The sequence below is a fragment of the Onychomys torridus genome, chromosome 6 (genome assembly GCF_903995425.1).
Source record: "Onychomys torridus chromosome 6, mOncTor1.1, whole genome shotgun sequence".
Taxonomy (NCBI): domain Eukaryota; kingdom Metazoa; phylum Chordata; class Mammalia; order Rodentia; family Cricetidae; genus Onychomys; species Onychomys torridus.
Window position 1 is genome coordinate 63,280,434 of NC_050448.1, and position 12,291 is coordinate 63,292,724.

The window sequence follows — 12,291 nt, forward strand, 5'->3', positions numbered from 1 at the left end:
ATGCACACATCTATGATAGGACACACTATGATTAGCAAGCAGAACCATGAAAAGTAGATTCATGTTGCTTATAAATTACCTATAATTTTTTTTTTTTTTTTTTTGAGCTGAGGATTGAACCCAGGGCCTTTCACTTGCTAGGCAAGCGCTCTACCACTGAGCTAAATCCCCAGCCCCTAAATTACCTATAATTTTTTAAAGTAGCTGGAATGGATGTTGACAGTCAATATCCTCTAGTGTTCCATTATTTTTTCTTTCATTTTGTTTTCCTTCATAAACACTGTTCTTTCTCTGTTGTAGTATCTGGACATTTTTCAGGTTCTCTTTTATTTCTGACTACATAACTTTCTTCATTGCCAATAAATGTTGTGTAATATTTAGTATAGAACCTTTCAGTATGATCCTGAAAATTCCTTTTGTCTTATTTTATTATTTTATATGTACAAATAAAAAATATTTGTAGAAGTAAAATCTATACACTATTTAAAATGTGAATATAAAATAGACAGTTTTTTTAGGTGCATTTTGCAATATTGCCAAGACTAGTCTGGAACTCTTTTTTTCAATTATTTATTTATTTGTATTTTGCCTGCATATATGTCTCTGTGAGGGTGTCAGATCTTGGAGTTACAGACAGTTGTGAGCTGCCATGTCTGTTCTGTGAATTGAACCTGAGTCCTTTGGAAGATCAGTCAGTGCTCTTAACCACTGAGCCATCTCTCCAGTCCCTAGTCTGGAACTCTTATGCTCGTATAATCATCTTATATCTGGAGTGCTAGAATACAGGCATAAACAATGCCTTGTAGCTCTACAAATATTATAAGCCCTATCATTTACTTTTCAAATTCCTTTGCAATGTTTTAAGGACATTAAAAATGAGTAGGGTTGTGTGTTTTCAATTTATTATGTGTTTACTATTTCTAGGACAAGTCAGTTCTTTGTGTAGGTTTACATTTGCATGTCTATTAGTACTTTTGTTATTACTGTAGTGAAATACCTCAGACAAGCTAACTTACAACAAAAGGAACTTTCATTTGGCTCATGTTCTAGGGATCCTTGTCACACACTTGTTGGCAGAATTTTAGTAAAGAATCACTTGGCAAGAACCGTGGACTGTACATGTGCTTCCCTTTTGTTCTGTCCCTTCATGATGCTACCAGACATTCACTAATGGGTCCTTCTCCATAATGGCGTTCTAGAGCTGCCACTTCTAAAACGAATCATCACAGTTGGAAAATGGGGATTAAGTTTCAACTGGTGATAGTGTGTGGGACACACTCAAGTCATCTAAACCATTGTGCTATCACTTCTGAGCTTTCCATTCTTTGATGGCATTTTCTTGGCTAATTCTTTCTCTTTTCCTGCCTCCCCTGGGGACTGGACCCTGGGCCTCCTACACAGTGTTGCTATTCCCTCTCATGCCTTCTGTGCTCTGCTTACCACTCATTAGCTCATGGACATGGGCTTGCTTTCACTTTTGCTTACTATGAGTAATATTAATATTCATATGAATATACAGGTTTGTGGATGCATATTTTTATCTTTTGTGCTCAATAACTAAGATTATTTGAGAAATTTCCATGTTATTTTCCAAAATGACTGCACCATTTTATATTAATCTAGTAGTCATATGAACATTTTTTTTTCTCCATGTCTTTTTCCTTTCTTTCTTTCTTTCTTTCTTTCTTTCTTTCTTTCTTTCTTTCTTTCTTTCTTTTTTTTTTTTTGTTTTTTTGAGACAGGGTTTCTCTGTGTAGCTTTGCACCTTTTCTGGAACTCACTCTGTAGCCCAGGCTGGCCTCAAACTCACAGAGACCCGCCTGCCTCTGCCTCCCGAGTGCTGGGCTTAAAGGCGTGTGCCACTACCGCCCGGCTTCCATGTCTTTTTCTATGTGTGTTATTATCATACTTTTTGGTCAGAGCTGTCCTAATGAGTATGAAGTAATATCTCTGGTTGTATGTGTGTGTGTGTAAAATGCACATATGTGTAAAAACCAGAAGAGGACATCTCAAATCCTCCTATCACTCTCTGCCTTAGTACTATGAGACAGTGTCTTTCATCTTGCACTGAACTTGGAGCATGGCTGGTAGCCAGCGGTCTTTCGTCTCTGCTCCCCATAGTGCTTGAGTTACAAGTGCAAGTGTGACCATGCCCACCTTGGTGCTGGAGATCCAAACTCAGGTTCTTTTGCTTGCTCAGCAAGCCTTATATTCATAGAACCATCTCCCTAGCTATCTTAATTGTTTTGATTTGTACTGCTGTGATACTTTTTAATGTAGAGCATATTTATAAGCTAGTTATATATTAGTATTAGGAAAGACCACTTATTTTTAATTATTTTTTTATTGCCTTATGAATTTTTTTCTTTTATTTTGATTTTTCGAGACAGGGTTTCTCTGTGTAGCTTTGACTATCCTGGTACTTGCTCTGTAGACCAAGCTCACCTCGAACTCCCAAATATCTACCTGCTTCTGGCTCACCACTTCATGACTGTTTAATGAGTATTTTAATTAAATTTTTTTGTTTTGTTTGTTTGAGACAGAGTCTCGATTTGTTGTTCTGGCTGTCTTGGAACTCATTGTATAACTCAGACTCACAGAGATCCATCTATTTCTGCTTCCTGAGTGCTGAGTTTAAAATCCGTGCACTACGTTGCTCTTCCTCTTCATTCAGTTTTTTTAATTTTCAGAACATGGTTTCTCTGTGTAGCCCTGGCTGTCACGGAACTCACTGTCTACAAGGCTGGCCTCGAACTCAGGAATCTACCTGCCTCTGCCTCCTGAGTTCTGGGATTAAAGGTGTGCACCACCATCACCTGGCTAAAAATTTTAACTGTGTCAAAATATACATACTTTAGTTATGTTCACAGTGTTTGTACAACTAATTGTAGAACTCTCAGAGTATGCTTACACACACTAAGCAGCTATTATGTCACTGAGCTCTGTAATCCTATGAACTACTGTTGTGTATTCAATCATTTTATCTTTTAAAAATGATTTATTTATTTTTATTTTATGTACATTGATTGGTGTTTTGTCTGTGTGAGGGTGTTGGATCTCTTGGAACTGAAGTTACAGACAGTTAGGAGCTGCTGTGTGGGTGCTGGGTACTGAACATGGGCCTTTGGAAGAGCAGTCAATGCTCTCAACTGCAGAGCCATCCCTCCAGCCCTGTGTATGCAATCTTTCACTGATCAAAACAGGAACTTGCAGATGGCAATGTAGGTAGAGAAACAATAACTGAGACCAACAAGGAAACAGAGGATGTGGTCAACTACACAGACCAAGTGAACTTAACATAGGGACACTCTGTGAGCACCAGTATAATACACAGTCTTCTTGAGAGTGCATGGACTAGTCTTCAGATCAGACCATCTGGTGGGCTACAAAACATGTTGGTAAATGTAAGGAGATTGAAGTCGTTGAATATATTTTTATGATTTGATAGAGTGAGACTAGAAAACTTAGAAACTCTATAGACATGTGGAATTAAACAACGTGCCCTTAAACAATCGATGAGTCAAAGCAGATGACACAAGGCAGTTGGAAAATATCCTGAGGCAAAGGAAAATAAATATAAGTTAAATTTAATGTGAATCAGCAAAAGTCTGATCAAGAGGGTAAATCATGGAAGTAATGACTCACATTATGTGGAGAGGTTGGTCATTTTACCTGGTATTAGTAGATTTTATATTTGGTCATTTGTATTTAGAGTTTATGTTGTGTGGATGTTACCTTAACTGTTTTTTGTTTGTTTGTTTTTGTAATTAACAGGGTACATTTAAATTTAAAGCAGAAAGTGACCTTTTCCTTGCTGAGCATCATAAACTTTTGTTGTATGATGGCAAACTCTCCAGTGCCATTGCCTTCACATACAATCCACGGGCCACAGATGCCCAGCTGTGCCTCGAGTCATCTCCTAAGGACAATCCTTCCATTTTTGTTCATTCACCACATGCACTCATGCTCCAGGTATTATTTCAGATCTTTTAATAATATATCAAGTAGAAATATCAATGAATTGCTGAGGATTTGTTAATTTTTATTAAATATGTGGTACACCACATTTTTAGTGTTCCGCATTTTCTGTTGTATTTTACTTTTAGATGCTTTAGAAAAGAAATCATTGAAACCTTTACTGTATTTTCTGTTTTCAAGGATGTAAAGGCAGTTTTAACACATTCCATCCAAAGTGCCATGCATTCAATTGGAGGAGTACAAGTTTTGTTTCCGCTTTTTGCACAGCTGGATTATAGGCAGTATTTATCTGATGAGGTTGATCTGACTATCTGGTGAGTGGTTTTTATTTAATTTTTGATTGTTGTTTTTGAGAGAGGGTTTTACTATGTAGCTCCCCCACCCCCAACCCCACTGGCCTACAATTTTCCATGTAGTCCACTATGATCTCAAGCTCACCATCTTTCTGCCTTAGTTTTCTGAGAGTCAGGATTACGGTGAGCATTACATGCCCGGTGGCCTTTTGTTTTAATTTTATGTGAAAGTTACTTTTCATAATTATTGAACTGAATAGTATTTTTTGCCATTCATTTTGTTATAGAGTAACAATATTTTAGAGAAATTTATATATAAACACTACTATAAATCTCTATTAATTGTCTTATTATTAATGTAATTCTGGTTTATTAGTAGAAAAAATTAGAAACCCTAAAAGCATAGTAAATGTTATGGAATAAAGTTAACATGGTGGTAGTAGATTTATTCAAAATGTATATATCTTGACTGGACACTGTGACCAAGTCATTAATGCCAGCCCTTGGGAGGCAGAGACAGGCAGATCACTGTGAGTTTTAGGTCAGCCTGGTCTACAGAGTGAGTTCTGGGACAACAAGGCTATGTTGAGAGACCCTGTCTCAAAAAAAAAAAACAAAAAAAAAAAACAAGAGAAAACCAAAATGTATACACATATATATTATATATAATACATAATAAATTATATATATATTATTTGTTTAATCTAATTTTAAAACCATTTTAAGCTTTTTTTTTTTTTTGAGCTGAGTGAGGATCGAATCCAGGGCCTTGCACTAGGCAAGCGCTCTACCACTGAGCTAAATCCCCAACCCCTATTTTAAGCTTTTATTTGGCAGAGATTTGTTATGGGAATAAAAGGTTTTAATATTTTAGTTTGTTAATCATCCATTTGTAAATTGAAAATTAAAAATTTTAATGGTAGGCAAGGAGATTTTGTCTTTTTTTTTTTTTTTTGGTTTTTCAAGACAGGGTTTCTCTGTGTAACAGTCCTGACTGTACTGGATCTCACTTTGTAGACCAGGCTGGCCTTGAACTCACAGAGATTTGCCTGCCTCTGCCCTACTAATGTTGGGATTAAAAAGCACCTGGCAATTTTGTCTTTTTTTTTTTTTTTAAATTGGGTTGTACATTAGCATCTTTTATATCCTGTGCTATAGAATTGAGTCTTAACAAAGGCAGAGGCGTGTAAATTTGTGATTGATTGTAAAACATGAGAGCTGTTTGAATTTCTTGTGACTGTATGTTCCAGTAAAATTATATATAGTACAATGATTATATTTCATTTATTGAGAAATGTAAATGAGCTTTCTATTCTTTTTCTGAACTTCTTCTGTATGTGACTTAACATCTATGACTCGTGTATCTAACTGATGATAAGGTAATTTTTTCCAGATTATTTTTAGGAAACAAAAATTATTTTAATTTTTTCTAAATAGAAATCAGATCTAGCATTTCAGAACTCTATCAAGTTAAATCATTTATCTGTGTGATGGGGGCTTGCTATGTTCAACCTTAAGAACCTCTTGCCCTCCATTGCTAATAGTTGGGATTACAGTAGTGCTTTATTTCACCTGGTTTGTTGACTGTACTTTGAAATATTTAGTTACTCTTGGCATAGTAATAAGCAAATAAAACCTTACTAAATTTTTGCGGCCTTCTTTGACAGGGATTAGGTGTGTTTTTTTCTTTTCCCCATCTTTTCAGTGTCCTCACTGGTGTAGTAGCTGCAGCTCTGTCGTGGAGGATGAGGGTTACTGCTGGTCTTGCTGTCTTCTGTGGTCTCTCTGAGGAGCCATTGAAAGGGCAGTGGCAGCTAATCCTATGTTTTTCTTTCCTTTTTGGGCTTCTCTAAATATTGTGGGTGATGGAGAATGCTGTATCCCCTGTTCACTTTTAAAATTCAAGACTGAAGGATCATTATTTTCCTATTGGAAGAAGGAACAAACTACTTTATTCTTTCCTTTGGCTTTGGAGATAAGGTCTCACTATGTAGACCAGGCTGGCCTTCAACTCCCAGAAATTCTCTTGTCTTTGCCTCTCAGGTGCCTGGATTAAAAGTATGCACCACCATGCCTGACTAGGAAGAACTTCTTAGTCTAGTATGGAGTCCTGCTTATTTTGATAGTTCAAGCCACAGTCTGTTTGCCTCTTTTTACTCCTAAAAAATGAATATCCTTGATTGTCTTGTTACATTCATTCCTTTTTTAAAAATATAATGCTTTTATTTATTCTTGGAAATTTTCATAAATGTATACAATGTATCTTTTTTTGGATTTCAGAATAATGATTTTTTTCTTCTTTTTATTTAATTTTTTATAGGATGTATTTTGATCATATTCTTTCCACATCCCTAGCTCCTCCCAGATCCTCTCCACCCCACTACCCACCCAACTTCATGTTCTTTCTCTTCCTCTCTCCCTCTCAGAACAAAACAAAAAGCCAGAGACAGAAACAAAAAAGGACAGTGCAAACAAACAAACAAACAAACAAACCCCCAGTAAGATAAAAAATTCCAAACCAAACTAAAACAAAACAAAAAGCACACACACACAAAACATGAGTCTGTTTTGTGTTGGCCAACTAGTGGGCATGAGCCCTGCTCTGGAGTGTGGTTGATATGCTCAGTGACACCCCATTAGAGAAAGTGATTTCCCCTTTCCCAGCAGCTACTTCCATTCTCTACACTGGGATTGTTGTTCTTGTTTGAATTTGCTGTGAGTTCGTAATGTATCATTTCTGTTGTGTGTAGAAGACCCTGTTTCCCTGGAGTCATCTACCACCTCTGACTTGCTTTTTTGAGACAGGGTTTTTCTGTAGCTTTGGAGCCTTTCCTGGAACTCACTCTGTAGCCCAGGCTGGCCTAGAACTCACAGAGATCCACCTGGCTCTGTCTCCTGAGTGCTGGAATTAAAGGCGTGCGCCACTGCTGCCTGGCGTTATTATTATTAACTTTTTTGTTTTGTTTTTTGTTTTTTCGAGACAGGGTTTCTCTGTGTAGCTTTGCGCCTTTCCTGGAACTTGCTTTGTAGACCAGGCTGGCCTTGAACTCACAGAGATCCGCCTGCCTCTGCCTCCCAAGTGCTGGGATTAAAGTGCGCCACCACTGCCTGGCCACCTCTGACTCTTACAGTCTTTCTACATAGGTCTCCTCTTCTACAAAGGTCTCTGGCTCTTGAGGGGAGGGGTTTGATAAAGACATCCCATTTAGAGTTGAGTGCTCCAAAGTCTGTCAGTCTCTGTACATTGTTCAGTTGTGGGCATTAGAGTCCTCTCTGGTGGGTGCTGAGTGATGCACTGATCTCTGGGTATAACAATGTGCTATTTATTGTTATGTTCCTTTAGCAAAATACTACTATTAGGTTTCTCTCTAGGAAAGACCTAGGCTCAAGACCTATCTAGTTTCAGGTTCTTGGCCATTTTACCAGTGTTAGGTATGGGTTCCTTTTCATGGAGTAAGTCTTAAGTCTAATTTAAAAAAGATTGCTTACTTTTATAACATTTGTGCCACTATTTGCCAGTATGTCTTATAGGCAGAGTGCTGTTGTAAGCTGTAGGGTTTGTAGCTCGGTGATAATGATGATGACTTTTCTGGTAGTGTGCAAAGTGCCTGCCAGCATCATGAATGCTAGTTAGTAGTAATGAAGCTTTTATTTGGGCATCAGCTTTATTTATCCATGTTTAGTGACATAAGTAGGGGGTGTCTTAAGCAATAGGGCATTACTGTTAGGCTGTGGAAGATAATCAGCAGCCTTGGCAGGACTTCTTTGGCCATTGACTCAATAAGATACAATCCATTGCTGGCATTGGAAGTTTTATTGGTATTAAAGGATGTCTTAATTTGGGCATTGTCTCCCCATTATATGGGTGACTCCATTTAAATTCCTTTTATATGTGTATGTATTTTAGGAAGCTTCTACATTAGTAGATTTCTATATGGCTTTTCAAGTAGCCTTAAGTATTAGTTATCCTTCTTTTACCTTGCTGTTCCCTTCCCATTTCACCCCTCTATCCCAGTTTCCCCTTATCTCTTTATAACACTGTATTTGTTAAGATCTGAATACTTTGATTGCACATGCGTCTGTTACTAGTTCTCAGATGGCCATTTTCCTAAGCAGCGCATGCTTGTCATGCTGTTTCCAAATTACTGTTTGTTATAATAGACATGAACTATTAAGTGGATATTAATCCCACAACAAGTATTTTGTTCTGAAATAATCTTGGAGATAGTCTTAGTAGAATTTGCCTTTGTGTGTTTCTTGTGATTGAACCCAGAACCTCACACATGCCAGGTAAGCACTCTTCCATTGAGCTACATTCTTACCTGGAAACAGAAATTTTGATTAAGATAAATAGAAGGCTCTATGTGTTGAATCTAATATTTTCTAGTGGGATATTCTTTCTCAAACCATTGCCTTTTGTCTTGTTCTAGCACAACCTTGCTGGCTTTTATCATGGAGTTGCTGAAGAACTCAATCGCCATGCAGGAACAGATGCTTGCTTGTAAGGGCTTTTTGGTAATAGGTTATAGCCTTGAAAAGGTAAAGTACGAAGCATTTTATTATTTTTACTATTAATTTGCAAATCATGTACTTGTTTTTCTATATGGTCAAGAAATTCTATCTGCAAGAAAATCTCCTTCCTATAGAAAGTTACTTATGTTAGGCTGTAGATTTTGTTTTACCTTGCTTCCTGTCCTTTGTTAAGGACGTCTGGTAGCGAGCCTCATGCCATCTTTAACTTTGAACATGGATTGTGGACAACCGCTTTGGGTGTTGACAGATGTAATTTACTTACCTTCCTTTGAATTAGTAGTAACATTTAAACTACTTTCCTCCTCCTTTCACCCACAGTCTTCTAAATCCCACGTCAGCAGAGCAGTGCTTGAACTTTGCCTTGCATTTTCAAAGTATTTGAGCAGTCTGCAGAATGGGATGCCCCTACTGAAACAATTGTGTGATCACGTCCTTCTTAACCCTGCCATATGGATTCACACTCCAGCCAAGGTGATGTTTATTCATCTCCGTTCACTCTCTTTGTTAAGTCTTTTGTGTTTGAGAAAAGTGACAGTTGGGAGAATTTTCTCTTTTCCTTTTACATATTCATATTGATAAGTATTGTTTCGGTGGATAACCATTCTTGATCAAGCAAAGTTTTTACTTTTCAGGAAAATTTGCCAGTCAATATATTATTTTTCTATTGTAATAGAAATATGAGCTGTGGCTTTATGTTTCTGTTAAGGTTTTATTTGAGAGTGCCTTTGTTTGCAGAGTATAAGTTGGGGCAGTTCAGTCTGTCTTTCCTTGAATCTATAGCTCTATAGCTCTGTTCTATTATGAGGGCTCATGCATGCTCCAGCGTACACACTACCCTCACCCCCCACGTATGTGCGTATACATTCTCTGTCTCTCCCCTTCTTAGCCTCCCTCTCCCTCCACCCATCTCACCCTCTTCCTGTTGTCTGCCTCTTCTGTGCATACTTCAGCCAGTGTGATTAACTCTTGGGTCTCATTTTACAACGACAGCTGAAATGCCACCTTTTTTTGAAGGCTAATATAATGGTCTCTTTATACGTTAATTTTAATATTAAATTACAGAAAATTCTAATGTGTTTGTCAAATGATTTTGTAGTACTTTGACAATAAACTAGTTATTCCTATGTGAATAAATGAATTTGTTACCACAAAGTTTGTAAACAAAATCTTTAAGAAACCCTGATGTGTTAGTTATCGTAAAAACTTAATAATTCTAATATGATGTATAACTTGAAATAAAGTTTATCAAGTTGTATAGTTATGTTCATCTTATTTACAGTTTTTGTTAGAAATGGTGTTATTTTAACCCCGTTGTCCCATTCCCCTCCCCCATTGCCCCCTTGCTGTTCTATCATGGCACACACTTACTCTGTCAGGACAAAATGTCTGCAGACTTTCTTTTCTAGGGTCATAATATCCTATTTTCAGCTGGCTTTTCAATGGTAAAGAGAAACACAGCTGCCGACTCTGATTGCCATTTGGAAATAATCAGAGGAGGCAGCTGGAGGTTGGAGCTTTTTATCTCCAGGTTACATTTGACCTCTTCTCTTTCATGACCCCCAGTCTTATTTCTTTTCAAAGATTGTTTCAAGTTACTTTAAAAATCTTTTACTAGACTTTTTTTTTGTTCTTACTAGCCAGCATATTTGTAAGGCTTTGTGTCTCTTTTGAAGTTGTCAGAAAGTGTCTTATTACATACCTAGTTGTAGAGGAATGGCTTTTACTTTAATTTAATCACATGACTTCTTCATGTTCCTGATAGTAGCACACTTTATTTCTTACTTTATACTTCTTTAATAAATTTCCTTAATTACCTTTTAGAATTTACAATTGACTTGATATCAAATTAACCTTCTCTGTTGGCTGTCTGCTTGGTATATTCATAAGGAATTTAATTTGCTCTTAGTTTATCATAAACACAATTATAGCAAAGGACAGATCCAGATTGTTGTTTAACTGGCAGGTCATGTAGTTTGCAGGGTAGAGAGAAAGCTTTTTTGCAGAGCACAATGTAGTGCATGCAAAACGAGGTTTACAGGGAGCATGTGAGCTTCATTAGAGTCAGCAAATTCTCCTTTAGTTCCTGAAGCCAGAGTTGTAGATGTATGGATTAACCTTTGCTTTTGGAAAGGGAATGGGGAGCTCCTTACAGTTTCATTTACCTTGGATCTGCCTCGAGATGATCTTATGATGACCTCGAAGGAACTACCAATTTTCTTGTCTGCAGTGGTCTTTTGTTTACTCAAAAGTATTTGTGGTATGATGACTTCATTCTGGGCAGTATGGGTAGAATGGTGAGCAACACAGGCCTGATTTTTGTACTCGTAGATTTTAGACCGAGTGAGAAAGATGGTTGCTGCATAGGTGTTATTAGATTATATGATGAATGAATGAAAGAAGGAAGGTTTGTTCCTAATTAGCACAGAGGTCTTTACTTTCATTTATCACTGTATATTGATATTAAATCCTATACATTTTTCCTTGCCATGAGACCATTCTCTCTCTCTCTCTCTCTCTCTCTCTCTCGATGGGTAGGAGGCATTTTGAGAAAGAGTTTTTCTGTGTAGTCTCAGCTGTCCTACGATTTGCTTTGTAGACCAGGCTGGCTTCAAACTCACAGAAATCTGCCTGCTTCTGCCTCCCAAGTGCTGGGATTAAAGGTGTGTGCCACCTTGCTCAGCTGATGTCATTCTTAATATTATTAGATTTTATCCACTTTTTTGTTTATCTAATTTATTATTTTCTTTAAGAAATCCTGTGTGTTTTGTTGTTATTTTTTTAGACAGGGTCTAGTTCTGTATGTCCTGGCTGGTCTGGGTCTCACTTTGTAGCCTGCTGGTCTTAACTCACAATCTTCTTGCCCTTGTCTCCCAAGTTCTGGGGCTACAGGTGTGCATCACCACAGACTTTCTGTATGTTCCTAACATGCTGTTCTCATCAGATCCTTTCTTAGTCTCTCAAACTTTAATTTTCCATTAATTTTCAGAGTGTGGTAATCTCATAGCTTGCTTTAAGCCTTCCTGCCAACTATAGGTTTTGTAATTTAGAAATTCAGATATCCTCAGTAGATTGGCAGGTACCATAAGGATTCACTAGAGCAGTGGTTCCTAGTCTTGACTGCTGGAAGAATCAGTTGAGGAAAGATTTAAAAACAATAATGTAAATCAGAATCCTACTCCATCCACTGCAGATTTTGATTTCATTACTATGGGGTATGACTAAGGCTTCATAACTAAAAAGAATGTTTTCCAGGTCTTTTAACGTACAGGTAGGTTTGGAAAATGATTGCTCTGGATCTGTGATACCATTTTTTCAGCTGCCATTTTTCGTGTTTGGAATTTCTTTTCTTCCTGTCTTCCTGCAGTACTACTTGTCTTCAAAGCCTTCCTTCAAGCTTCTCGATTAATGAGACTTCCTTGCAGATTCACTTTATCTCAGTGCAGCTTCTCTGGCTCTGAAGTCACCAAGTTTAGCAGCCGTAGCCTGC

At 37.4% G+C, this 12,291-nt stretch overlaps 1 protein-coding gene across 5 annotated transcripts in view; it reads left to right on the forward strand.

The window, feature by feature from the left end:
• Positions 1–12,291, forward strand: part of Lrba (LPS responsive beige-like anchor protein) — a 578,506-nt gene that overhangs the window by 77,510 nt on the left and 488,705 nt on the right. For all 5 annotated transcript variants that reach the window (XM_036190835.1, XM_036190833.1, XM_036190836.1 and 2 more), the window contains 4 exons: positions 3,775–3,972; positions 4,159–4,292; positions 8,702–8,810; positions 9,123–9,275. In XM_036190835.1, coding sequence (XP_036046728.1) covers positions 3,775–3,972; positions 4,159–4,292; positions 8,702–8,810; positions 9,123–9,275 — 594 coding nt within the window. The remainder of the gene's footprint in view (positions 1–3,774; positions 3,973–4,158; positions 4,293–8,701; positions 8,811–9,122; positions 9,276–12,291) is intronic.